The following is a 27,017-nucleotide window of genomic DNA, read 5'->3' on the forward strand; positions in this document are numbered from 1 at the left end:
GTGTCCCTCCACTCGTTTGTTTTCACTACAGGAAACTAATGTAATATTTAGAGGCGTGCTTTTCAGTGGAAGTGGCCCTATTTTTCAGATCCTAAAATTGATCACGGTGCTTTAAATCCCACGGAGTCTCGTTCAAATCAACATTTCATTCCCCCAATACATCCGATTGAGGAATGTGAATGTGATGCCATAGATGTTTTCACTTTAAGTCCAGAGTGCGTACACATATGTAATCCTAAGCTTTATTTTCAATTAATGTATGAAATCAATATGTTGTTTTCGTCCCTTGTTGCTGGTTTTGCAATGAGGGCCAAACACTGGTAGAATTTATAACACTTGTTTCAGGCGAAATGTGATATAAATGCATACTCTAAAGAAAGACAGTTTTGAGCATGATTCAAAGGGTTTTTTTGCTGCTTGGGGTATAATCACGTTGCTATTGCTAGTTTCAAAAGTAAAGTAGATAGGGAAATTCACATCACATATGTCTCCACTTAAAATAAATACAAATAATGAATTTGCGTGTCCAATGACATTTCAGCTTAGTACAATTTTTTTTTAAACTGTACTGCACTTGCAGGGAAGGAAAACATATTGTTTCCCTAAATGCATTTTTATTGTGCTGTAAGTATCATGTCATTTGATGAATATTGTACATATACATTTTAACCTATACGGCTCGTAGTACATAAATCTGTGTCATAGAACTGCTTCGGAAGATAACTTTGCAGAACTACTGAAGTCACTTTAATATGACCCTTTATCCACACTTTGAGGCACACATTTTAATTCAACACGTTTAAGTTTGTGCGGCAGAATTAAGCCAAATTGAAAGATGGACTTTTTTTTGTGCAGTCATTGGTGACCGGCCTGAAACCATCAACTCACTGCACTTGGTAGTCCAGTTTAACCACGGGTGACAAGTCTGATTGTCCATTGATTTCATCAGCGCCAAATCCCGCGTTGTGATCCACAAGTCACCCGCCTCCTCAACATAAGTGACGTGAAATGTTCGTCATGAATGAGACCATAACAGCACAAATAATGATTTTCGCTGTAAGCAGGTGCTCCGCTTTGTTGCATGAAAGAAAATAACTCGGTGTCTATTCATACACGTTGCGGTGATGATGATGATGATGGCGATGAAAAATAACACAGCCACAAACACAAACGCACTTCATACACTATTGTGTGTTCCTGTGCACACTTATATAATATTTGGTCATGACACTGCCTCAGGCTTCAGTTGTGAAGACAGTTCTCTCGAATATTGAGGGTCTTTGAACCATCCTTTTCATGGTCAAAGTTATTTTTAAAATGCTCACATGTCCATATGTAAATATTGTAAAATATATATTCAGATTTAATAAAGCCAAGTAGTGAAAATATATTACATAACTGATTCTATTACATGAACTATGATTAGAAATATGTAGTATTCCATTTTTAGGATTGTCCATTGAAAGATACCGTACTGGTTTCTAATGACCATCTGACCACCTTATAAATTAAATGTTGTAAGCGAATCAAATTGGTAATGTTGGATACAAACATTAGGAGAGTGTTAAAATATTTAACAAGTGCACTGAGATTTGTAGGAGACATGGAGAGGCTTTGAATTCAAATGTTTTTGCCATGATTTATCCCCTTTCTTTCAGTGGGATATTTATTAATTGGGGTATTTATACAGTTGGGAATTTATAGAGTAAACAATCAGCCAGTTGGCTAAGTGGAAGAGCAAGCGGTTTACAGTCGGAATAATTTAAGTTCAAATTCTAGTTGGTGGTTGACTCAGCCCATCATCCCCTTCAGGGCTGATAAAATTGGAATCCTTTGTGGCGGAAGTCAACAGTGGGTGGCCTAAAGAGAGACTCGCCCCACAGTACGAATGGGGAAATTCCATCACTGGCTCATGGCTGTAAACGGGAGGTGTGAACTACCCTGATGCTCATCTGAACAGGAAATCAAGTTGTCTTGTTCGTGACCGTCTTCATATGGATCACCATCTACTTCTCCCGTAACCTCAATTTAGCATGTAGTGGAAAAAAAAAATCTCCATTCAACCTCATAGTCTGCACAATGTACACGCGTAAACCCACATATGTGTAGTGTGGTATATGTAGCACACATATAATAATTCTCCATAATAGAGGTGTTTGGGTTAGATTGTGTAAATATACACTTGTCATTAAACCTGCCACCACCTGACACAGCCAAATAGTAAGGTTTGTCAAGTAAACAAAACATGCTAATTAGTCACGAATTCAGCACACCTGTGTGTTGGAGAGTAAACCCACAACATTTACAATGTGAGTACAACGTTTCGCCAGGTAATTACTACCAGCCTCATCAGGCGGCAGGCAGAATTGTAAATACATCTCTTGCTTTGGTCTTAAACAGAGGGGGCAAATGTGATGTCGTCACGTGTGAGCCAATCAGGTGCGAAGACCAGAGGGGGGTAATAATGAGATCGAATTGACTCATTAACTGTTACGTCTTTCACCATGCTTGAATTGTACGTGTTATACTCTCCACAGGTATTACATGCGGCGCCGCATTAACTGGACCCAGTGGGACAATCACCTCTCCTAACTTCCCGGTGCAATACGACAACAACGCCCAGTGCGTGTGGACCATCACAGCATCGCGCCCTAGCAAGGTTTGCCACGTTATAAATCTTCTACGTGCACATTTCAATACTCTACAAGCTAATTAACCGCTGTGATGCTCCTGCAACAAACACTATGATTGCATGTATTAGCCAGTGTTGTGTTTCATCAGCAGTATGTATTTTTTACGCGTTTTGATCAAACTGCTCTCAAGTGTAGGTAAAGGATTTTTTTTCTGACACCACTGCTGGCAGAAGTTCTTCCACCAGAGAGGAGCTCTAAATAACCCCTCTAGAGGGTAGTTGACCTCATGTTCTAAGCTAGCCTGACATCTTGAAAGAGGTGGAATTATAGTAGTAGGTTTTTACCCTTTCAACTGGTACAAAAACTGACACCTTTATACAAGGGATCATGTTTGCAATAACCACAACACAAGCAGTCAAAATGCAAACAAAAATAAACAACTCTGATAATGATAATGATATGCATCAGAGTTGTTTATTTTTGTTTGCATTTTGACTGCTTGTGTTGTGGTTATTGCAAACATGATCCCTTGTATAAAGGTGTCAGTTTTTGTACCAGTTGAAAGGGTAAAAACCTACTACTATATTTTGCCACTGGTAAAGGAGATGTCTCATAGAGGTGGAATTAGCCACGCACTTTATTCCACCACACGTGACCTGCCGATCGACCAACTGTGGTGCACACATTTATACTGCTGGGTGGACAGAGGTTGGGGGATTCAAGAAACGTGTACAATTGCTTCTAGTTCTGCAACGGAAATTGAACTGGTAACATCTGGATTGCAAGCATCCCAACTATTACACCCGAGCAGCATCTACCATGGCAGCAGAGTGCAGATTAGAGGCATTTAAATATAATGTAACTAACGGCAGTTCCATAAATTATGTTTGTAAAATATGTACTGTACTCATATTGTATATAAGTATAGTCTGACTACGTAATTATCCTGATGAAATTACTTTAATGGAATCAACCATCCAAATAACACACTGAGTAATAATGTTTCTAATTTTAAAGCTATTAATTAGGCAAGATTCGTGATTTTTGTTTCATTCCTATAAAAACATTACATTGTATATGTATTTTATTTTATATTTGCAAAAGCAAGTTGCTATTACAAATAAAATTAAGGCAATTAAAATAAATATGCTCTCCATTCCTGTTGTGTAAGCTTGATGTCTCATTTTTTTTTCTAATTTCCGAAAATGTCCTTAAAACTATTATTCTTCGATTTGATAATTACCATTCTACCAACTAATTCATAAAAATTACTGTTAACAATTATCATACACGCTTACCAAATGAATCCAATCCTTAATGCCCATCATTAAAATAAAACCAAAATGAGCCCACATTGCAATTTTCTGATGGTCACAGCCTTTAAAAGTTCCAGAAACATACAATATGGCGTTTCTGCATTTTTTTATGTCAATGATTCATGCATGAATTCAATAAATAATGGATATTCGTTAATGCTGCTCTCAAATATGTTTTCGGCCTGTATCGCATGTTGTTTGGCTAAATGTGTGATGTTTATGTCCACGCTTTTTCAGCACATAAATCAAAACGTCAGATATCAGGCAAAACCCAATATTATATCGCAGAGCTATATAGCACACGGCAATTATAAGCTAAAATTCTCAATTCCTTTGGTATATCACCTGTAATTGGGCACTTGAAGCAGAACTTATAGAAAATATGCTCTCAGTTAAGCGCAGTGGTTTTAACATTTTGTTTATTCCCACTCGGCTCAATCATGGCTGTGGGGATTAGCTGATTGCCAAAGAGACGTATGTTTTTGAGTGCGTTGGTAATCAAGAGACATTCGTACAACGTCAAGGGGAAAACGTCATCCTGAAAAGTTTTCCTCTCGTGATAAATGAATCCCTACTTGTCTAAAAGCCATATCAGGAGAAAATACATATGCAGTAGGCAGACTATCGATAATAGATCATGTGTGATTTGCTTCCAGTGCCCTTCCCCACAAATTTGACTCCTAAAAATTTGCAAAACAGCAGAAACATCCATTGAACGTGGATCTAGTTGATACATCTTGTACATGAACAAAATGTATCCAAATTGTTCCAAGTCAGTCAGTGTGTTCCTATTGAAGTCCCACAACTCAATCTCTAAATCTGAAAGCTGACTGGCTCACTCATGCGTTGAATAGGCTTTGTCTAATGGAAATACAATTCGTCAAAATAGGAATTGACATTCATGGGTGCATTGCTGTCTGGAATAGTTTTGGAATTTAAAAACCGACTCAACGTTATCACACTTAAAAAAAAAAACTCACATCATGACAAAAGTACAAAGCAAAGTGAACTGCAATGAAAAAATGTCATTCACAAAGCTATAATTTTTTATTTGAAGAAACGGTTTAAATGTTAAAGGCAAAGGTGCAACCCTGTAATTACTTCTTCATGCCACTGCTGGCAGAATGATCTCTGCTAGGACAGAGATCACCCACCACACTGTGGTAAATCTATTTATACTGGCTGAGTCGACAGAGACAAGGTGGGGGTTTAAGAACCTCTGGGTTGCAAGTTCAGTGGGCTAATCGTTATTTATGTATTTTCCCCTTAATAAATGCAAATTACATGCGATTGCATGTGTAATAAAAAATACATCTCCAGAAAAATCACCGGAAAATGATATTTAAATGCATTTGTAAACAGGTTTATGATGGTATTATGACTGTATTTTCATCGATATGTTTGAAGATGCATTTGGATTAAAATTTTAATTCCAAGTGGATACACTCTAAATCAATGCGGATTTAGGTTCTGCATAACATGAATTTGATTGGATTGGATTTAAAGCCAATATGTTAAAGATCCACTGACCTTTGCATTCATGAGATAAAGGTATATGAATTTATTGTGGTTGATAAGTAGAAAGAACAGTTTGTGTAATGAGGTAATTTTACTCTTTTGCGGATTTTTTTTGGAATGTAAACAGTAAACTTTCAACTATAATGTTTGCATAACGTGCATTCCCTTGGCTTCTGAATACTGAAGCACATCTCTGATTCCCCTATACAATATAACACGTGTCCAAAACTATTCATAGTATATTTTCATAGTATATTTACCAAAGGGATGTGCTCTTTAAAAAAAAAGCGTGTTTGTTTTCAAATGCTGCAATGGGAGATTGAAGTGGTATTATCAGGATTGCAAGTGTCCAAACTACTACACCAAGACAGCATCTACTATGGCAGAAGAGTGCATATGAGAGGTGGGGATATGTTTCAGACAGCCATTCCAAATCTACTCCTAGCCTAGAAAATTATAGACCTATATCACTAAATCTTGACTGAAAGCTTTCGTGACTGTAGGAATTCATATTCTTTGGGTCTTTCGGTAAAGTCACATAGATATGTTCAAAGAAAATAACAAAAAATAACAAACAAACAAACTTTTTGTTACTACTTTTTCCGTTATTTTTTGTCATTTTCTTTGAACCTATCTACGTGACTTTACCGAAAGACCCAAAGAATACTTGTATCACTTTTCACAATTCTAAAACATAATAAAGAACATCAATATTAAAACGGTCGAATCGTAATTAATTTAATACAAAAAAACTTCACCTTTTCAAGAAACTAACCAACACAGATTGAGTGGTAAGGCGATGTGGAGGCGTTGCTGTTGCACTGCAGGGACACCGTGCCGCTGTCACTGATGGATAACGCCGCCTCCTGGGTGCCTCTTGTTTGACGATCTCATGTTGGGTGCCGTGGGAAATTTCATTCACGTGGAAATTAGATTTCGTTAATCGAAGGGTGTGCATAATTTGTCAATTGCGTTCGTGTCCGTAGAAGTGGCTACAGTTTTATAAATGTATATTAGTGTCACACAGCAATCAAGTGTGCTTCCAACCGAAACACTGTTGGAAACTGTCATAATAATTGTAAACACACAAACAGTCCTTATATAAGATTTAATAACGCCATTCTATAAAAAAACAAATAGTACATTTTATTTACTACCAAGCCTTTTTGATTTATTTTGTCCTTTGCATAGTAGATCAGCCTATGATAATTTAGGTTATGAAGTCAAGCAATATCCCTTTCTATCTGTTTATTTGACAGCTATTTTGGGATTCTTTAAGTGAAGGTGAGTGACAGGATGTGTGCAACCTGCCATAGTAATAAGATGGAAAAGGCACAGAAATGGAAGGAAATTGCATTCTGTTTTTGTCGTCGAAGTGGACACAGAATTGCTGTGCAGTGTATGTCCATTACATATCCAATTCCTTTAGCAATCACAGCATTTTTTAGATATGGCAGCAGGATATGTGAATTGTCTTTGAAAACCATTTCATACACTCTGCTTATTCATTTCTAAAAGTATATATATATATAAATTGGCAAATACTGTATAATGGTAAAGTACAACATTCTGTGCAGTGTCGTGTTTACCATAGGTATATGTAAGCTAAAAAGTATGCAATGCAGTGCACATTTAACTTTTGTCACCAGTAACACTGTTGTCACACTGAGGTTTAACACTGTATGTATAAACTACATTGAATGTTTTAGAAAGTGATGTAAGCCAATGTATGTTAAGTCTCTCAGACCTATTTTTCTGCCAGTGCCTTACAAAACCTATACATATTTGGATCCATGGCATGTATGTTTTAGACCCATGTAACACAGGGAATGTCAACATCAGGCATCCACATTTCAACTGCGGTTGAACTTGCGCTATCTCCAGTGATGTGGGGGACAAACATCAACGATCCTATTATCCACAATGGTATTTTGTTCACTGCAAAAAAACATCACCATTTGCAACCTGTTAACTGACCCGAGCAGTGACGTTCCAGACTTCATCCTTCCACGGAAAAATTTGAAAAACCTCAACTGCTTGAGGACAGGGAAGATGTAGCCACTTTCTCCACTAGTGGAATGCAAGGAGCAGCCTAAACTGTGACCGTGGCCACCCAAGTCAGACGGTCACCCAACGTACTGAACTCCTGCCCTGAGAGATGAATTCCCGGTGGCATGCCTCACCTATAGTCGTTGAATGGATCACTAACTGCGGCATCAGATTATCGCTGCTTCCTCAGCCATACAAAGAAGAAGGATCTGCAAATTTACTCCATTTATCTGCGGATAATAGAAACAATAGAGGGAAATTATAATTATAGACCCTACAGGAGCCATAGGTAATAGGGTCACGGAGAAGAGGAATTATATTGCACATCACCGTGCCTCATCTGGAATAAACACCTTTTTTCGTGGGATTTGACCACTATATCATCAAATTGCTAGTTAAACTTGTATAATTTTGACCGGCATTCTTGGCAAAGGAAACCTAGGCTCTTGCAACCTGCTGGCTATCCCAAGGCGGGGCCATGAAGCCCGCTGTCGGTGTGAGAGCCGATCGAGCCTCCAAGTAAATCCCTGCACGAAGTTGAAAGCAAATGCAGAACTGAAAATGGCCCTAATGTGTACTTAAACATTGTCATAAAAAAACGGACAGACATGTTCTATACATCTACAAATGCATTGGAATTGTTTGCTTATCATTTTTACCAGTTTGATAATTAAAAGCATAAAAGCATAATATAAATCTTGACTTAAAGCTTTCGTGACTGCAGGAATTCATATTATTTGGGTTTTTCGGTAAAGTCACGTAGATAGGTTCAAAGCAAATAACCCAAAATAACAAAAAACTACGACGTTTTGATCGCAACACACGCGGTCCTGATGACGACAAGCGGTCCTGATGATGACCGCTTGTGTTGCGATCGAAACGTCGTAGTTTTTTGTTATTTTTTGTTATTTTTTTTTAATCTATCTACGTGACTTTACCGAAAGACCCAAAGAATAGCATAAAATAAATTATGACAACCAGTATAAGAGGTAATCCATTATGGGTAAAACACTATGTCCATGGGAGTTCACATGTATGTTGGATCTAATCACAGTTCTGCGTACATATGTTCTTTATTATTAAGGCCACGTAGATTAAGATAATCTGGAAGCCATAGAATGCATTTTAAAACGATCATTAAAATGTATTAGAGCTGAGTCCCAGACTTTTTTTGCCATTTTCCATTGACTTTTGCCTTCCCCATGAAACTAGAAACTTAATTTACAATCACAAGTTAATTACGATGTTTTATAATACTCTGCAAACTTCTGGAGGAGCTGCATTCCCTTGCTGAATGTGTAAATTGTCTTATGATATACCTCCGACTATGTCTTCAATATCTGCAGTGTTTGATGTCAAATAGCTGCTTTAATAGTTTTAAGAAATACTTCTTGTAGTATTTGAAAATGTATTGTGGTTTAAATATAATTGACTACGTGCAAAAATACTTTAGTCATCATTTGGGTGTGATAATTAATTGATTTTATGAAAAGAAAACTCCAATGAAAATGCTGTTATTGACCAAATTACATTGATGCATACTTGACAACCCTGTCAGTTTAAGCTGTAGGCTGCTGATTCTTAAACCGCCTTTCTACGTAGTGATTCTTTAAAGCTAGTCATACCACTTTAGAAACACATTTTATCCAGTAATAGTCTTTAAAAATTCGCAGTCTCCCACAAATCGTAGGATTGGAAAGTACTGTATGTTGATGTTGTTAATATTTTTCTATTATATACTGTACATATCATTCATACAACACATATGTTGTCTTTGCAACTTCGGTCTATGTGTAACTGATCATAAAAAATGATGGAACCAGGAACATGCTCTGTATAGTTTTAAAATGTTCCATAAATATGATATATACTATGTGGTCACTTTACATTGTGAATGTGACAGTTTTTATCAGAAGAAATCTGACATTGGTATTCCCAAGATCAGCAGGGGAATGCATCTCTTCCATAAGTACAGAGTGAAGACATTTTTGAGTTTATAGGCTTCGTTGTTTACGTGAATTTGTGGGTACTCGCTGACAGCACTTACCCCTGCGGCCTGTGTATGCTACATGGCAGATATTTGTCTCCGTATGTATTTCTCGCATTGAGTGGAATGGTCACACATTGGTTCACGAACCCGGACACCTGGGCTTCCCCTAGGTTGATTCAGCCTCAAATGGGTACCTCGTGTGGTATATAAATATCATCATAGGAGAGACAAAGGTACATGGCGGGTGCCAGCTACACCACCCCCTCGTGCACCATGCTGGCCTGCATGTAGATGCTTGCTAACAGAACACTTGCCCCAACAGCCTAAAAATGCAATATGATAGATTTCTGTCTTCTATGACTTTGTATACTTCATTTGTCATACATTTACAATATACACATTCGGTTTTCTGGGTTATTTTGAATATTTTGATCAATTCAATCATCCAAGCATTTCAGATAAACGAGTAGACATGTGCACACATGCTGGAGTGTAAATGGCCAAAGCTGAGAGATGAGTTCAGTGTGATCAATATATTCGGAGGCCAGCTGTGGTTTATTTCTTCGAAGGGGGTTTGTTTATTTAAAAGCCACTTATAAATGTCTACCAAATGAACATAAACATGTTTTCTTTTCATTTTTCAATCATTCTTCCCATTAATTGTGTTTCAATTGATGCCATGATTAGAAACCTACCGTTCACCTATGCCATGATGATAATGGCTGTACAGGGATAATGGAATATGTTTATGGCGATCACAAAAATATAAACTTTTTGTTAATTTATTCCATTTATAAATTCAAAGGCATTTGTAATAATTGCTTGACATATCTAAAAATCAGCAATATTGTTAGGCAATATATGTAACAGGCCTCTGCATAATGCATTCCATTGAATAAATGTGGTGTAAATTTCGTTTCTTATCTGCTAAGGATTATCACCAACGACGGATAGGATGTTGCCAGTGTAACACCTAGCTTTACCACCACGAAAATTAGAGATATATCTTATCCCACATATCATAAATGTAATGGCCAACGGTGAGTTGGCTGTTAAGTTATGACCTATGACCTTTTGGCCTGAAAATCAATACGAGACAAGATATAGTGGTCTTGTACCACCCGTTACCATTTTGTCAAGATTGGTCGAACGACTTTAGACATCTTGAGTACAGACAGAGAAAGGGTTGATTACTCACTGCCCTTTACATTGATGTAAGAGCTATAATGAGTAGATGATAATACACACATTACAAGGAAAGACTTTCTAATTATATATGTTATATACATGTATAAACGCACGTGGGAATTTACTGAATGCATACAACATTAAAAACCTTTTTGGGGACAATATGTCTCTAGAGAACTTGAAAATGACATGTGCAAATGAAATATATAGTTCAATTCCATACAATAATTGTAATAGGTGTCATATTGTGATGAAATAGGAAATTCATGCATTTTGACTGAATTTTTTGACAATTTATTTGCAAAATATAAACTATAATGCCGTAACAATACTAGTTGCTACTGTTGTTTGTAATCTTTAACATGGATGTAGGTGCTAATCAAAGCAAATACATTCGCAAATTATTCATTATTATACATATGGAAATTACAGGTTTACAGAATTCCTAAAAATGTGATTATTTCTTAATAGATGTATATGGCAATATGCATGCAGACATGGCTGATAGTACAATGAAACACGAATAACAAAACGCACCTTAGCAGGGGTTTGGAAATGAAGAACACATACAGTGTGCACAAATGAGGAACACAGGCTTGCATCCATAGATGCTGAACCACGGCCATGTAATGCAGAAAAATAAACGTGTGGCCTTGGGTTATTGCTAAGACACGTTCGTTTTGTCATGGTTTGTTTCATATGGGAAAAAAACGTAAACAAATTGTAGGGCATTGAGTTGAGCGTATTCATGATGTATTGTAATATTTAAATTAAACATTGGATAAATAAAACATTTACATTGCAGATTGTGCAAATGTATCAAAGAAATCCACAGGAATTACGTTTTCTGTTTTTGCTTATTGCGGAAATGCAAATTTGCCAGCACACCAATGGTGAGGATTATGAAGAGATGGCATTTAAATGTTATAACGTATAGGAATATGTACATGTGATGAATCAAATGCAATTACAATAGTTTATATTTATTTTGCTATATAGTGGTTTAAAAATACATGCTTAATTATCAGTTAATAAATACACGTGGTATTAGAATAGTAGAGGGACGGTGTTGTTATGAACGTACTCTGCAATGAAGCCAACAGCCTAACTTCAATTCCTAGCCACGGCTCACATAAGTGCCAAGTTATATCTGAACCAGTCATGGGGGGGCCCTCCTTCAACCGTTTGCACTGACCAGGGTGGTGAAGTATGGCCAAACAACCCTCTCAACCAACCTGAAGTGCGGAGGCTTTCAGCTTACAGTGGATTGAAATAAGGGCATAAGTGAAGCGTTAGTGTTTAGTTAAACTAATTGTTCTCATAACAATAGGATCATGTTTAAATATAATGTTTACTCACGTGAATAAAAACACCTCGGCCATCATCGTTATGTTTACATGAAATGTTTTAATGGTTAACATCATTTATTTATTTATACTAAAAAAATCTTGAAATTCACATCAATACAATCATTATTCCTGGTGCGTGTACCTCTTGAGATGTATGGCCATGCCTTTTCAGTGCTATAAATAATCATCTTATCTCATTGCTGCAGGTCATAGAGATTAATTTTGAAGAATTCGATCTGGAAAGGGGATTTGACACACTGACGGTCGGCGATGGTGCTGAAGTAGGTGATCCCAGAATGGTGCTGCACGTGTAAGTATTGGATTACATATTCCTTACGGAAAGTCCTATCAGTGGAGCTGAAAGCACACCAACACACACATACACACATTCATGCACATATCTACACATGCGTTTTCTGTTTTCTTGGTTAGAGTTTTATGGATATACTGTATAAATATATGTATTGGTTAGTTTGTAGATATGTGTAATGTAATGGTATATGCAATGAGAGGCTAATATATATGTAATTGCTCAAGTCAGTTTTATCCTTATTTTGCATAGAATGATGATCAAGGCATTATCTATGCTTTAGGATTTTTTTCCCGTGTAAATGTTTAGTATGCAGGTCAACTAATTTTGTTTCAACAATTGATCTTGCTTTTTATATGATGTCCATAGCTTTGCAATCTGGTCCTGGACCTTTCCACTGTTTGTTTGCTGTGATGGGGCAGAGTTTTTCTTCTAAAAGTGTGACATCTGGAACACTTTTTCTTCATTGGAAAACAGGTGGAAACTCTTGACAAATATCATTGGATTGCACTAGCCAGGTTTAGGAAATGGTTTTCTACCATGGCTCACATGCCTACTATCAATAATATTATGTAAACAACAAGGAGATATCAAATACTATTATGCCTATCTGTTATAGATGATGAAAATGAATAAGTCTTGGTGGTAATGGGTGCAGTCATTAAAACTGTCACGAACCAAGTGCTAATAAAACACACGAATATTTATGAATAAAGAACGGTTTTTCAAAGCTCAAACGGCTACACTAAAATTCCATAAAAAAAGTAACAACATTCAAATAGTCCAATGGGGTTTCAGAGAAGGAGAGATATTTTATCTAAGGTTTTTCATGGCAACATTCAAATATTTTTTGGGGGAAAGTTAATTTGGAGATGTAAAGACGTAAATATGAATAACAAAATAAACATATTTGTCAGTGTTACAGTCATTATAGCAGCCAATGGGAACTAACTACCAGAAGTAAATGAAAGAAGAACATAAGATAACAGAAAAGTTGTTATTTTGAGAAAAAAACAACCACGCTCTATAATAAGTTCGGAGGGATACCACTGGAAAATACATCAGAGTGTGTATGCCTCGGCCGTTTGTTGAAGGCTGACTGGGAACAAAATGATCAAATAAAGAGGTGATGTGGAGCAGGTTTGAGTGCTTGTGGACAAATGAGCTTAATAACGAACAGAAAAATACCAAAATTGACTAAGGAAATGGAATAACACGTGAAAAACATACACAAGGCAATGGCGATGTGCATGCTTGGAATGACACTGAGAGGCGGAATGAGGAATACACGGAATAGGGTCAGGCGGTATTGGTGCACGCCTGTAATCCATCACCGTAGAGACGAGGGTTGGTGTTTCGCATAAATGTTGCGAAAAGACACCCCTCTGCGAGGTGCCACACCATGGCCTTCCAGGAAAAGGTGGTACACCAAAGTGTGAATTAATCTCCATCTGTCCCTTCTGTATGGGATAGAGTGTTGCCTCCTCGCATGCACAGCTTTTCTTTGGGTGTTTCAGTTTCCTCCCACACGTATTAACACTAATTAATTGGCTGAAAAGATTGTAATATATAGAGGACCACAGAGCTTTAACAATTGTTGGTGATTGCTCACCGCCTGCCTCACTTGCTGCTTGTCTGTGGTTCCTCAGCGATTGTGATATGACATTTGCATGAACAACGCAATATTAAAAAAGTCAACAAAAAATTACTCCTTCGACAACAAAGTATATTAGAGATATTAAGTGGGCTTGGGCAGGACATGACAGTTGATGGCAGTGTGGCTGGTGGTTCAGGCTTATGAGAGTGACAGCCAAAGAAGGGAATATGCCTCAGATGATGTCCAGCAATGAGATAATTGCCGGGTTTGTTTTCAGGAACTAGATTGATTCTTACATAGAAAAGACAAGTATGAGACGGTGGGAACTTGGGGAGACCTTCATACAGCGATGAATACATCATGGATGATGGTGATGATGAAGAGTTCACATGTACTTATATAACATTTATGCAAAAAAATACATGAAATATAAAAAGTCAGTGGACTCGTTTTATGGAATATTAATTTTACACTCTTGTGGAATTCCGGCATAATGCAGAGATACTGCAAAAGCGTTTCCACTTAAATCACAATGCAGTTTTTTTGGCCATATTCTGGAAAAAAAGTTGTAAATTTACCAAAAAAGGGATGGCCAAACGATCTCAACGAACTGGCCAAAAAAGATGATGAATTGGGTGCATTGTCTTCCTGCTCACATGAGCGTTGGGTGGTGCTTACGTTTTACAAATACAGATGTCTCCACATGGTTACATCATTCTCCGGATACCACCACTATCTTGCTTCGTGCAAAAATACAGAGGGAAAATTAATGAGTTGATGGCAGATATGCATACCCTTCAATACATTAAAGGTGGAGCACGTCTACAGCGAACAATGTAACATCCAACCGCTGAGCCACATCTTTTTTCTTTGCTTCAATTGCAATGGTGAGTAAGAGTGTTCACGTTGATGCTCTTTAATCCAATTGAATGTTGATTGGCCCGAAAGCATCTCGATGGTATCTCCGGTCCGTTCGTCAAAACGCAACGCTCGCCACTTTCTTTGCCCGCAGGCGACTCGATCACATGCCCGGCCACACTGCCGGGAAATCGCAATCGGATCGGGGATCATCCTTCAGAGTTCTCACCCGTGCACCGCCACACCTTGCCTCCCCAACCCCCGTTGCCTGCAGGTTGACAGGCACGAGTGTGCCAGACCTCGTGGTGAGCATGACAGGCCACATGTGGCTGCATCTGCAGACAGACGACAGTGCCGGATCGCTGGGCTTCAAGATTGTCTACCGAGGTGAGCCCGCCCACTCCCGCTCCCTTGGAGCCCAACGATTACCGCGGCGGCACAATGGCACATGCGAAATGGGCAATGTATTGGTCACTTTGGGCACAATCATTCGGCATCAATGGCTCTCGATGTCCCCTCGTCATTTTGTATAAGTGTCCGGTTAGGCATACAAAACTGGTTCGGAAGAGAGACGTTAGATCAATGGCTATCAAATGTATTACAAATTGATGTGCAATGTATCTGATTGAGAAATGCTTTCATATTTGTCTTTAAGTTACTGCGATCTGCTGTAGATGTGGATGCAATTAGCCTATTTTGTAACATTTAAATGCGGAAAAATAATAATGATGACATATTATTACAATGTTCCACCGTTATGCTTTATAGCATGACAATTAAGTGAAATAACAATAGTATTTCTCTATACTGTCATTTTTAGCACTCTTGGTAAACTCACTGGCTTGTCATTATTAACATCAAAATGTTAGTATTAATGTGTGTGTGTGTTGGCTAAAGGAAATTCAGCCATATGCAATAAATACATATGCGTATGCTGATTTCCACGCACTCATATAAGCACACGTTAGAAATATTAAACAAAGCACATTTAAAGCCCCGTTGAACCCAGCAGTGAGTTCTGGTGTATTGATGTTTGTTAACTAAATTTGTAGGTAATAGGTCACGGATGGGTCCTTTGGGATCTAGAGCCATTGAAATCCACTTCTGTTATAAGGGTGACTGGCAGGGATGATTGGAGTATTGATTGATGAATTAGAAACTGGCCAATCGGGCATTTATTGGGAATGTACCAACACTCAAGAGATGATCTGACTTGGAATGAGACCTTCTGGGGCCACGAATGTTCACTTTATGTGCAGTAAAAAAGCAATACGTGTGAATTCACAGTTCCTGTTATTGTAAAGTCAAGTTTACCGGTGGATTAAAATTAAGGATCTGAGAAACTAATGTTCTATGTAATACCAACGACTGCACTTGTACTATTGTGCATGAGCAAAAGGACAAAACGACATGTCAAATTGCGTCGACACTTAAATGATAGAATACAGTACATTGATAATTCGTTTTTTTGTTAAGGCCACACTTTCTTCTTAAACACATTACAAATCTATTATTGATTCAGGCCGATGTCATAGTGTCTCCCTTGCAAATGAGCAACGTTGCTCATCTACCATGGTCCAGCACCAGTGGTGGAAATTCCACGTTAACATTATTGGGGCCAGTCTTCTAAAGCGTTTGTTTACTATGGCTGTGTAGACAACCGGTGAGCGCCGTTGGCTATGTATGCTGTGAAAGAAGTTCAACATACATATAAATATGCTTTTTTGAGTTACATAATATTTCACCTGATGAATGTGTGCATTGTTTATGCTCTAAGGGAAGGAGCAGGTTTTTTTATGTCAGTACAACCAGAGAGACATCGTGGTCATTAAACATGCATTAATTATTGATTTTTACTTTTTACTCAAATTAGTGAATGGGATTCATAATGTTTTTAAAGAGCAGATCTAGCTGATGCAGCCAGCCACTGCATTTCTGGGTGCACTACCTGAGGAAGCAGTTGGAGTGAAACGTTGTCGTATGTTGGTGTTAAATTCAGCCATTTACAAGTCTCAGCCACCGGTAAGGAGCTTTATTGGTCAGCATTTGATCAATACACTGGCACGTGTAAATAATACCTTCGTAAAAACATAGACATCTTGTCAGGTGGTGGAAGGTGACTGACAGAAATATTAGCATAAAACTCCAATGCAGCCTTGCCCAAATAAAGAATATAGATCATTGTATTGGCTACGGAAACCAAAGTTTTAAGTTAACCCTGGCATACCATAAGAGAAAGTAAATAAACCTTTCTACACACATGCTGTAGACCAAGCAATGGGTATGGTCTACTGTGGGTGTACATGTGTTTGTCGCTGTTAAGCCACGACAAAAATCTCGCATTATAGAACCCCATAACACTAAAGTCAGCAGTAGCTATAAATTGAAAATCTGGGAGGTGGTATGGGAGTTGACCTGTGCCACACATATCACACTACAGGGAGCCTTCACGTATTTCTATTTTTATGCCCGATTAAGTCAGCACACACACACACCACTTCCATCATGGCTGGATCTAGACTCCATTTATTGTGGGTAGAATGATCTATTATGGGTCTTTAATATTACCTTATGCCAGGTGTGGCCAATGTGGGCCAGTGTCGAGTGGCTGCGTGACAGTGTATTCAATTGCCTCTATTAGTAAGACCCGATGTGGGTAGTTTTAAAGCCTTTTTGCCGATCACTCTTCCCACAAAAAAAAAACGGCGACTGAAATCAGCCCTCCTGACATCCCTGATCATTTCTGTATTAGTATATATTTTATGTATCTATATATAAACCTTTGTGATAAAAATAATAATAATAATACAAACTGTTTGCTGCTAAAAGCCTTGTATACCTGATAGAATGTATCCTGCACAAATGCGTTTTCACCACTTTGGAAACAGTTTTCCCCTGACAAGAGCAATGTTTAAGGGCTTGGAGTTAAATGACGTAATTAGAGCAATATCAATGTTAACGTGAAACACTATGCATTCATTACACATTTCAAATTTTACGTTATGTATGATTCCTTCATTATGGCTCTGATACGAATTTCTTATCCCTGTCATAGCTGCAGAAAATTATAATAGATGCGTGTTTTATTATTATTTCTTTTTACATCACTGCAAGCGATGTGTTTTATTCATGATCATTATAACAAACAAAAAACCAAACCTCATGTGAAAATACTGTTAGCTGTTTATGAAAGACAGAGGTCATTGGCAAAGACATTGTTCAATGGCACACCCATTGCTGCGTTAACAGTCTTCTTGGTTCTTTCGGTAAAGTCACGTAGAAGGGAAGTAATAATAAAAATAAAACACAATAAAATAATATAATAAAATAATATTAAAGCAATTGTGTGAGAAAAATCAGCACCTCGTGTGTACATCAAGCAGTCATTTCTGGTAGGTAATTAAGAGTAGAATGAATGACCTCGTTTTTCGGAGTTCGCATTTTATTTAAAAATTTGAAGGAAGATACCTCTCTAATTGCAGTAAAATTAGGGCAAGCCCGATGTAGTCGCATTTATTAAATTATATCAGATGCCCCATGCCTTTAATATGCATACGTCGTGTATCGTGATGTGTTCACGTTGTTTGAGGGCTGTAGACACTGCACACTCTTTAGCCAAGGAAAACTTATTAATTTGTTCCACTCTTTGCAGCGGGTCTAGTTTGAGAGCTTCATGGTGGGGTTCACTCTCACCTCCAAGTTTAAAACTCGTTGGCTTCACACTATATTTAATCCGGAAATATATTTTAAGCATATGCTATATTTGCAACTATAGAGTACCATTATTCTTGAGGAACTATCATTGTGTCAATTTAAAAACAAATTGAAGAACTGCAAAAATTAAATTACTGGGTTCTGCTTCTGTTATGATGAACAACAACATACATAACCCAGGCTTTCTACGAAACAATTACACACAAACGCGTGCATTTGTGTGCAATTTTCAACCAACCCTGTGCCTACATTATACTATATTTCAATTGGTAATGTTTATGCTGCTTATCATTTCAGTATGCATATGCAGTCTATATGCACTCTAATAAAAAGCAATTGAGGAAGCTGTGGAATTAATCAGTCATGGACCCACACTCTGCAAAGTGGTGGGTTTGCTAATATAATGAGCACGGCTGCATGTAAGTTATACATTAGTTTATTTCACACACATTAATCATTGTTTCAGAAAAGTATTTTCTTCTCATTTTACCAGAAAAGCCTTGACAATTCTGTTCGTGAGGATTCTTGTTCGGGCAATAAATTGAACACAGAAAATTACACTTATTGCGACGTTGCTAACAATGCTTTTATCTCCACTGTATTTATGTTAACAATTTGATGTTGGCAGCGTTACTGGTTTATTTCAATGTGACCTGTGCATTATTTAATTATGCTCCTGTACACAGCACGTATTTATTTGCCCAACAATAAGAGTAATGCGTGTGGCGACAGAAAAAAAAATGTATCTGCCTTGCTGCGGTCTGTGGCACGGAAATCCTCGTAATGAGCAGCTGACAGTAACAGATGTAGCTGCACCACATGTATCACGCTCTGCCTGCCACCGACAGCAGTGTGCTAACTCAGGACAGCAGGTGCATTGGTAACACGCAATTTGTCAGAGTGTGGCAGGGCATGGCTGGATTTCTACCCCACCCTCCCACTCGGCTCCTTCCTTGGCTTTAACTTGAGTCCTCTGCCATTATACTTTGCCGTGCTGAATACAATTAAAAATAACAAGCAATAACAGTTTGAAGTGTTTCGTGGTGCATGCTAATGGTGTGCGTTTATAATACTTTGGAAATAATCATTAAAACACATTTTGCTCAGCTATTGCTAAATTGAATGCAGCATCTCAACTTAATTAAATAACTATCTATAGTTGATAATCAACATTTTCAGAATGAAGTGCATTCATTACTATTCATTGTAAGTGTTTATTATCACCTGTTTGCAGCTCACATTCGAATCCTATTATAAACTCATGTCTGTTTGTGAAGATAGAATATATTTAGATACAATGTAATACTTTGTTTAAAAATGCAATCACTATGGCAAACGTAAAGTCATTCAAATATGATTTTAAAAACTGCAATTTCTTCATAAATACTGACTGAATGAATTCATAGTTTAACGTAAGGCCTCTGTTTTTTGTAGTATCACTAAAATACGGCTTTAACGGATTTTTTTAATATAATAGGCATGGCCCTTGAGGATTGCGTTAAGTAAAAATGTTCTTTTAAAGGTCCCTTACGACACTGCTTACGTGAGCCAAGCTGATTCCCAACAGTACCATCTGCCTTGAAGACAGAGGCCACATTTAACGACTGCACAGATTGATTCATGCTCCGTGCTTAAATGGTCACGAGAGAAATATGGTTCCGGGCAGTTTTAGGCAAAAAAAAAACCTGTCACTTGTTGACCAAGAAAGGTCTACACATTACATATGAACCGGTAAATGATGACATTCTAAACCATAATTATTCAGGCATATATAGTTGAAGAAATACATTTGAAGGAGTAATTGCTTTGGTTAATATGAAACCCCGTCTAGTTAATGTGTAAGTAACACAATAATATTACAATGTTTGCAGTTTGGTTAGATCTTAAGTAACTTGTGACGATGAACCATAACTATGGTGTTTGCATAATTATTTCACCTGTACAAAACATGCCATTTGACGGTTTGCACATGTACATTTTCGTTTTTTTGTATTTCGTGATACATTGAATCATTTGACGTAAAACTATATATGTTAATTATAGCTTGTTTAGGCTGGGTGTACATGCATTTTAAAGACACGTGTTTTAATATAATGTAATTTGTGAGAGGGAATTACACGTTAAATGTTTTGTTGATATTCACACTACAGTGGTTCATAGATTTTACTTGTGATTTATACATTTTCATTCAAGGAAAATACAAAATAAAAATGTACATTGCATTAATAACATACGGTGGGCCATTTGCTAATAAAAAATAATATGCAGAACTGATGGATAGAAACACTTATTTTCCAAATAAAATGTATACGAGATTGTACATTTTGATTATGGCTTTTTCAATAAACCTATGGTACCATCCTTTAGAGAGAGTGAAGGCTACTTGAGAGATTCAAAACTTATGCCTTGTGGAAGCAGCATAGTAATTGCGAAATCATGTCCGCGCATTGAATGTCATGAAACAAATTGCTTCCATTACAAGTTGTTTTTATGCTGCACGAAATTGCAACTTTAGCTAAGTTTGTTTACAATAATTATACAGTATAAAAAAAATCCTTTTACCTGTATCCATATTGCAACAACAACACTAAATGAGTGGCTGGCAAATATTAAGCACATGTATTGGAACCATGTGGTTAATACACTGAACTTCCAATCTAGCGTTCACCAGGTTGATCTCCTGGCACCCAGGAGTCTAAGTGGGGTACATCACAGTTAATCGATCAACAAGTCGCGTGCGGTGAGTGAATGTGTGCGTGCTCCCGCCTCTTTAAGGAGAGCAAATAACCTCTCGAAATTTGCTCTGATCGAGGCCCTTCCACCAACAGTCGTGTGAGAAATACATTGGAGGGCTGTGTCTCTATCTGTACCTTTTACTGAAACCATTGCTATTACGGGTGCTTTAACCTATTAATATATGCGTGTGCATGTTGAACTTCTATCACACCGTATGTAGCCAAGCATGATAATCAGAGGTAAGGTGGGAGGACAGCAAACTCAACACAAAAAGCAGTTCTACAGGAATTCGTTTTCAATTTAGAGGTATTTACATATATCACTCATGAGCTTAGATAGGACAAGTGGATATGTTGGTAGCCTTGAATACAAATAATCCAGTTTATGTTTGCAGACAGTGGCAACAAAATGTGGAACATGGAAGCCTAAAATGTATGTATATACTGCTGTGGGGAGCGGTAGTGTAGCGATTAGCGCACTGCGCTATGAACCTAGCGACCCGGGTTCAATTCCCGCTCACGGCCAACACCAGTGACGATTATCTGAACCGGTCCTGGGCCTCCCCTATGTCGACTCAGCCTGAAATGAGTACCTGGTGTGGTGTGTAAACATCGCCACTGGGGAGACAAAGGTGATCGGGCGTGGTGTTGGCCACCCACCCCCTCGTGTACCGTTCCAGCCTTCATAGGTGCTCGCTAACAGCACTTGCCCCTACAGTCTGTTAAGGCTATACGGGGGATCTTTGTCGTTCTTTCTCTGCAGTTCGGGAAAATGTACCTCAATTCACATTAAATTCCTTAACATGAAGTTAAGTGAAAGCTACATAATGTACTGACGGTGTGTGACAACGTGGTTATTGTTTGATGCATATTGATTCATATAATAATCACTCTACTGACTAGACATATTATGGTTCCTATAATGCTATGTTTCATTAGTATTTATATCTAAGAGTTTTATATACTGCGCTTTCTATTAATTATTCATCTTATGCCATAGGATAGGACATACAACACGATTTCTCTGGGGAAAATAGCATATCATGTGGTCAAAAAATTAGAAAATGTATATTAGACAAAGGATGAACATGCAATTATAAACTCATAGTGGCAGCGAAAACATTGATTAAAATCCAAGATTTATCTTGATAGATTCAACAAAATTCCAGTCTGTTGTTTATTGATTTTTTTTGCCAAATAAAGAAATTCAATTTTCAGATTTGCAGGCAAATAATACCAACAAAAGGTAAGTCCACATGTGTAAACAAAATCAATGTAATAGCATGCTTCCCCGTGAAAAGTGTCATCCGTTTCAATGTATCAACGTAGGTATAGATTTCACAACTACACAGTAGATGTTGCCTTGTAATCTAATTGTTAACCTAATATCATGGGCATGATTAATGTACCTATTCTAGCTGTCATTGCACCACTTCTTGACAGTCAATTGATGATAGCCAATTCCACTTACAATAATAACATTTCTCATAATTTGGTATTCTTTTGCAGCCAATGCCAAAAAAATAGAACTATTCCAACACTGCACATGTCACGAGCGTGTGTTAGTCGATCAGCTGGTCACGTGTGGTGGGGGAAAGTGACGAAACCTCCAAGATGTCTGACCAAAGTAAATTAAGACTAAAACTATTCTTACACTATTTTATTTTGTCAAGTTAGGCCCAATGAACTCTATAGCTCTTTTTCAAAAGCGACCTGGCCACAAATGATTGGTCAACGAAGTGGCTTATTATGTGGAAATGTACAGCAGCCAAATACTCTGAACGCACGTTGATTCTAAATGTGGAGGGAAAAACCGGAGGACCCAGATAAAAATCCACGCGACCACGGGGAGAGACATGCAAACTCCAAATATGCAAGCGCCAGGGTCGGGATCGAACCCACGACCTCCTGTATACCAGGCGAGGTAGTTAACACCTTGAGGTGCTCTATAGAACTTCCTCGAGCGGAGGCCTTTCTGCCAGCAGTGACGTGATAAGGCACTGGCAGGAATGCTCCTCCACTGTCACGAACATCTCGCAATACAAACACTTTGTGCTGCTTCGATCTGAACGTCTCTTCACCGAGTTAAGATTCTCTCCCGATGCTAGCCACACCGCAAATCGTTGGTAACATAGGTAGCAGATTGGCTTCACCGTGAAATGTGTCGGGACGGGTGTCGTACAGAGGCCGTGACGGTGTTTTTTTTTGGCTCGCGGTGTGTGCGCTCGCAGAGATTGCGGAGAGGAGCTGCGGAGACCCCGGGGTCCCTCAGCACGGGAGGCGGGAGGGCTCCGGCTTCTCCCACAGAGACTCGCTGACATTTGAGTGTCAGGCAGCATTTGAGCTCGTCGGGGAGAAGACCATCACCTGTCAGAGCAATAACCAGTGGTCTGCAAACATCCCTCACTGCATCTGTAAGCATCAACTTTGTTTAAGCAGTTTAACTATTGTCCACTTAAGTTCCAGTTTGTAAACAGGTTTTCTTTTTCCATCGCAATGCTCGACTTTGGAATTCGCTCTGATAATTTATTTTCCAAAGCTCTAATAATCTTGCTTATTTTGATAAAGCGTTAACTGTTATCTGTTTCAACTTTGAGAGTGTTGTTTGTTGCTGGCCTGTGCTTGATGCAACTTGCTGACCCGCCCCTACTAAACGTCTGTGAAAAAGTAACTTTATAGCTCACCGAATTCCTCCAGTCTAAATCAAGATTCAGATTCTGATCTTCATGTATTGAGCAAACATGTTGCATGTTAGTTGTTTTACTTATATTTATCTTGAGTCATTTGTACTTTTCCTGATTATAATATTCAGATTATTTTCAGAAATTAATTTCAACATATGTTATTATGATTGTAATCAGCAAATCATGTTATTTTCATTATATTATATTTATGCTTTCGGTTTTCACATCCAGTTTCCATCAACCATATTCTAATGTCGCTGCAAATAACGAGTAATCCCCCTTCTAATATCTCTTTTAGTACTGGACGAAATATCATTGCAGCTGGTCCACTTTTTGTAAATAGTTTTTATTCTATCTAATTCTATAGTTTTAGGCCTCGACCTTGTGGGAGTTTGGATGACTCCGTCCCATTAAAGTAAATACCCTTTAATCACCTACTGTATAACAGCTGGGCACAATTGTCGTTGATTTCATTTGTCTTTTTCAGATTAGCACGCAGGCTTTCACGACCAATATTATGCAAAATAAAGTTTTTTTGGGGGGTTAGATCATGTAAGTATGATGTCTTTGCTGGTGATTACAATCAGCTTCATCATGCGATTTTTATGAATTGTGATTGTTTATTTGACAAACCTTACTAATTAGCTGCATCGAGTGGTGGTGGGGTCACGACAAATTAATATTTATGCGATCTAACCCAACAAACCTTTATTCTGGGCTTTGCCAGATTCTTATTGATAATACATATATGGTCTATGGTAGACAAACCTTTAATTTAAAGTGCTTGCTCACATGGTCGATCTCTACACTATCTATTTTTTTGTCCAAACGGTGTTGATGAACGGATTTCACGTGTAAAAAGGGGTTAATTGGAATTTAATTATTCCAGTTAGTGTTATCACTCGTATTAAATAGAGCAATGATTGAGGCATCATTCCATGATGGAGGTATTTTTTTTCTCAGTATTTAGTATTTTTTTTAAATACAACTGGTCCCAATCTTTTGACTTATGTTCATTACTATGAAGGTCAGTGTTCACCTATCCCAGCATGACATTTGGTACTTCCACCTCTTAATTTGAAAAAAAAATTCTGGGATTTATATTTTTTTCTCTGCAGGCATCTGCATACAATGCCTCGACTCATGTTAAGTTCCTACCTCTACCATGTGTTATTGTCCCATCTTTCTCACCAATGGCTACTGCATTGCCAATGGTCAAGATCCTATTGGCAAAAATCTAATCGCAGGAATTGGCTGTGAACAAAGCTGTGCAACTCGTAGATAACGGAGAGCAATGGAGGGTCTCTATTCAGAACATCGTCGGTGCTGAACAGATGGATGGGACCTGAACAAGAAGATGATGAAGATGAAGAAGATTAAGTAGATTATGGAAATGAAGGAGAAGAAGATGATGCAGATGAAGAAGATGAAGATGGCAAAATATGAAAATGATGATGAAGAAGAAGAAGATGAAGAAATTATGAAGAAGATTAAGGAAATTAAAAGAAGAGGCCGTCCTTTTTCCTGATTTCATACCTCCCCCCCCCCCAATTATAAAAAAAAAATAGACTATATTTAGCATACTAGATTTGAAATTGGAAATAGTTATCTTGTATTCAATAGTAGAAAGATGATGACAGAGATGCTTCAAGGAAAACAATATCCAAGTTAAATATACAACATTTTACAACTGTGGATACAGCAAGTGCAGTCATTCATCCATCCATAGGGGGTATACGTTATATTTAAAAACTAATAGCAAGTACTGAACCATAAAGTCAGCAAATTACCTAGGACTAAATTTCATAGTTAACATCCTCAATTTTGTTTTCAAGAACGGTCCCAGGTGATGGACCAATCAAAATGTGTCAAGCAATTCCTCTCCGTGATAACTGTTGAGATTTATGAGAGTGACCGCACAAATTCCTACCTACGTTGCCACACTTTGTTGACAAATCCCTCACGCCGAAAACCTTCCGCACGTGCGTGACAGAAAAATCCAAGAGCTGCGAGTTGTTGGGATGAATACATATAAATGGAGGTCGGCTTTTGTTCTGGTGCTGATCCTCACCAAAAGATGGATGGTGGCCGTTTGTCTGCCGGTGAAGCAGAAACGTATTTCTTCATTTCCTAAAATGCTCCGCAACAAGGTGCCACTGTCCCTGGCGAATGTCTAAAATACTGGCAGAAGGTGAAGAAGGAAAAAAAAAATCGCCTTCTGCATACTCTCACTCGACACCTAAGCAACAGCCTTTGGAAATTCGTCTCAACCACGCTTTGGCATGCATGCGGAAAGAGCACGGAGATGACGGAAGATTAGTCAGAACTTTCTTTATAAGACATATGTGCAACTCTGCAGTGGTATCTGTGACATGAGGCCTCCTCTGGGGCAGGTGGAATGACCAGCGAGCGTGAGGTTTTCCATCATGCCTTAATGCATAGGTTTTTTTTTTATGTAGATAGAGTTTAGGGAGTGGCATAACTGGTGCATGGGGGTGCTAATTTTGATCCATGGGTCCCATTCGAGATGATGTGTAGATATTTTTTTCAGCAGAATAATTTTTTCCATTCTAGTTTTAATATGGCTATATATATAGTAGGCAAATACGCTCTTAGCTAAAGTTTAACTTGGAAGCTCATGTTCTTATTGCAATTATATATATACACACATATTTATATGGGGCCGTAAAAAGTGTATGAAGTTGCGCCAACTTCAAATACTAGTTATTCGGTGGTCTCAGTATCATGTAATTTAGAAGACACTAAACGAATTACATAATATGTAGGTGCTGGAACTATTCTTAAAACAAACTAATAAGTGAGTGTACTTTTTACATTACAAACTTGTTGACCGTATACATTAGCACGTTATGTATTAGCATACATTTTCGGGGATACAAAAATATATATTCGTTATTTTGCTTCGAAGGAGTAACATGAGACTAAAAGCACTAAAGTCACTACAACTTTTCCATTTTAGTCTAGTGCGACATGGACGTAGAAAGGGCATTTGTGTTGTGCTTCAAGGAAGAAAGACATCTCTTCATGCAGATATGCAGGAGAGATATGCATTATG

At 37.9% G+C, this 27,017-nt stretch overlaps 1 protein-coding gene across 2 annotated transcripts in view; it reads left to right on the top strand.

The window, feature by feature from the left end:
• Positions 1-27,017, top strand: part of LOC144931684 (CUB and sushi domain-containing protein 3-like) — a 454,944-nt gene that overhangs the window by 266,799 nt on the left and 161,128 nt on the right. For both annotated transcript variants that reach the window (XM_078855833.1, XM_078855834.1), the window contains 4 exons: positions 2,538-2,659; positions 12,250-12,353; positions 15,083-15,195; positions 23,489-23,671. In XM_078855833.1, coding sequence (XP_078711959.1) covers positions 2,538-2,659; positions 12,250-12,353; positions 15,083-15,195; positions 23,489-23,671 — 522 coding nt within the window. The remainder of the gene's footprint in view (positions 1-2,537; positions 2,660-12,249; positions 12,354-15,082; positions 15,196-23,488; positions 23,672-27,017) is intronic.

The sequence above is a fragment of the Lampetra fluviatilis genome, chromosome 4 (assembly GCF_964198595.1).
Source record: "Lampetra fluviatilis chromosome 4, kcLamFluv1.1, whole genome shotgun sequence".
Lineage (NCBI taxonomy): Eukaryota > Metazoa > Chordata > Hyperoartia > Petromyzontiformes > Petromyzontidae > Lampetra > Lampetra fluviatilis.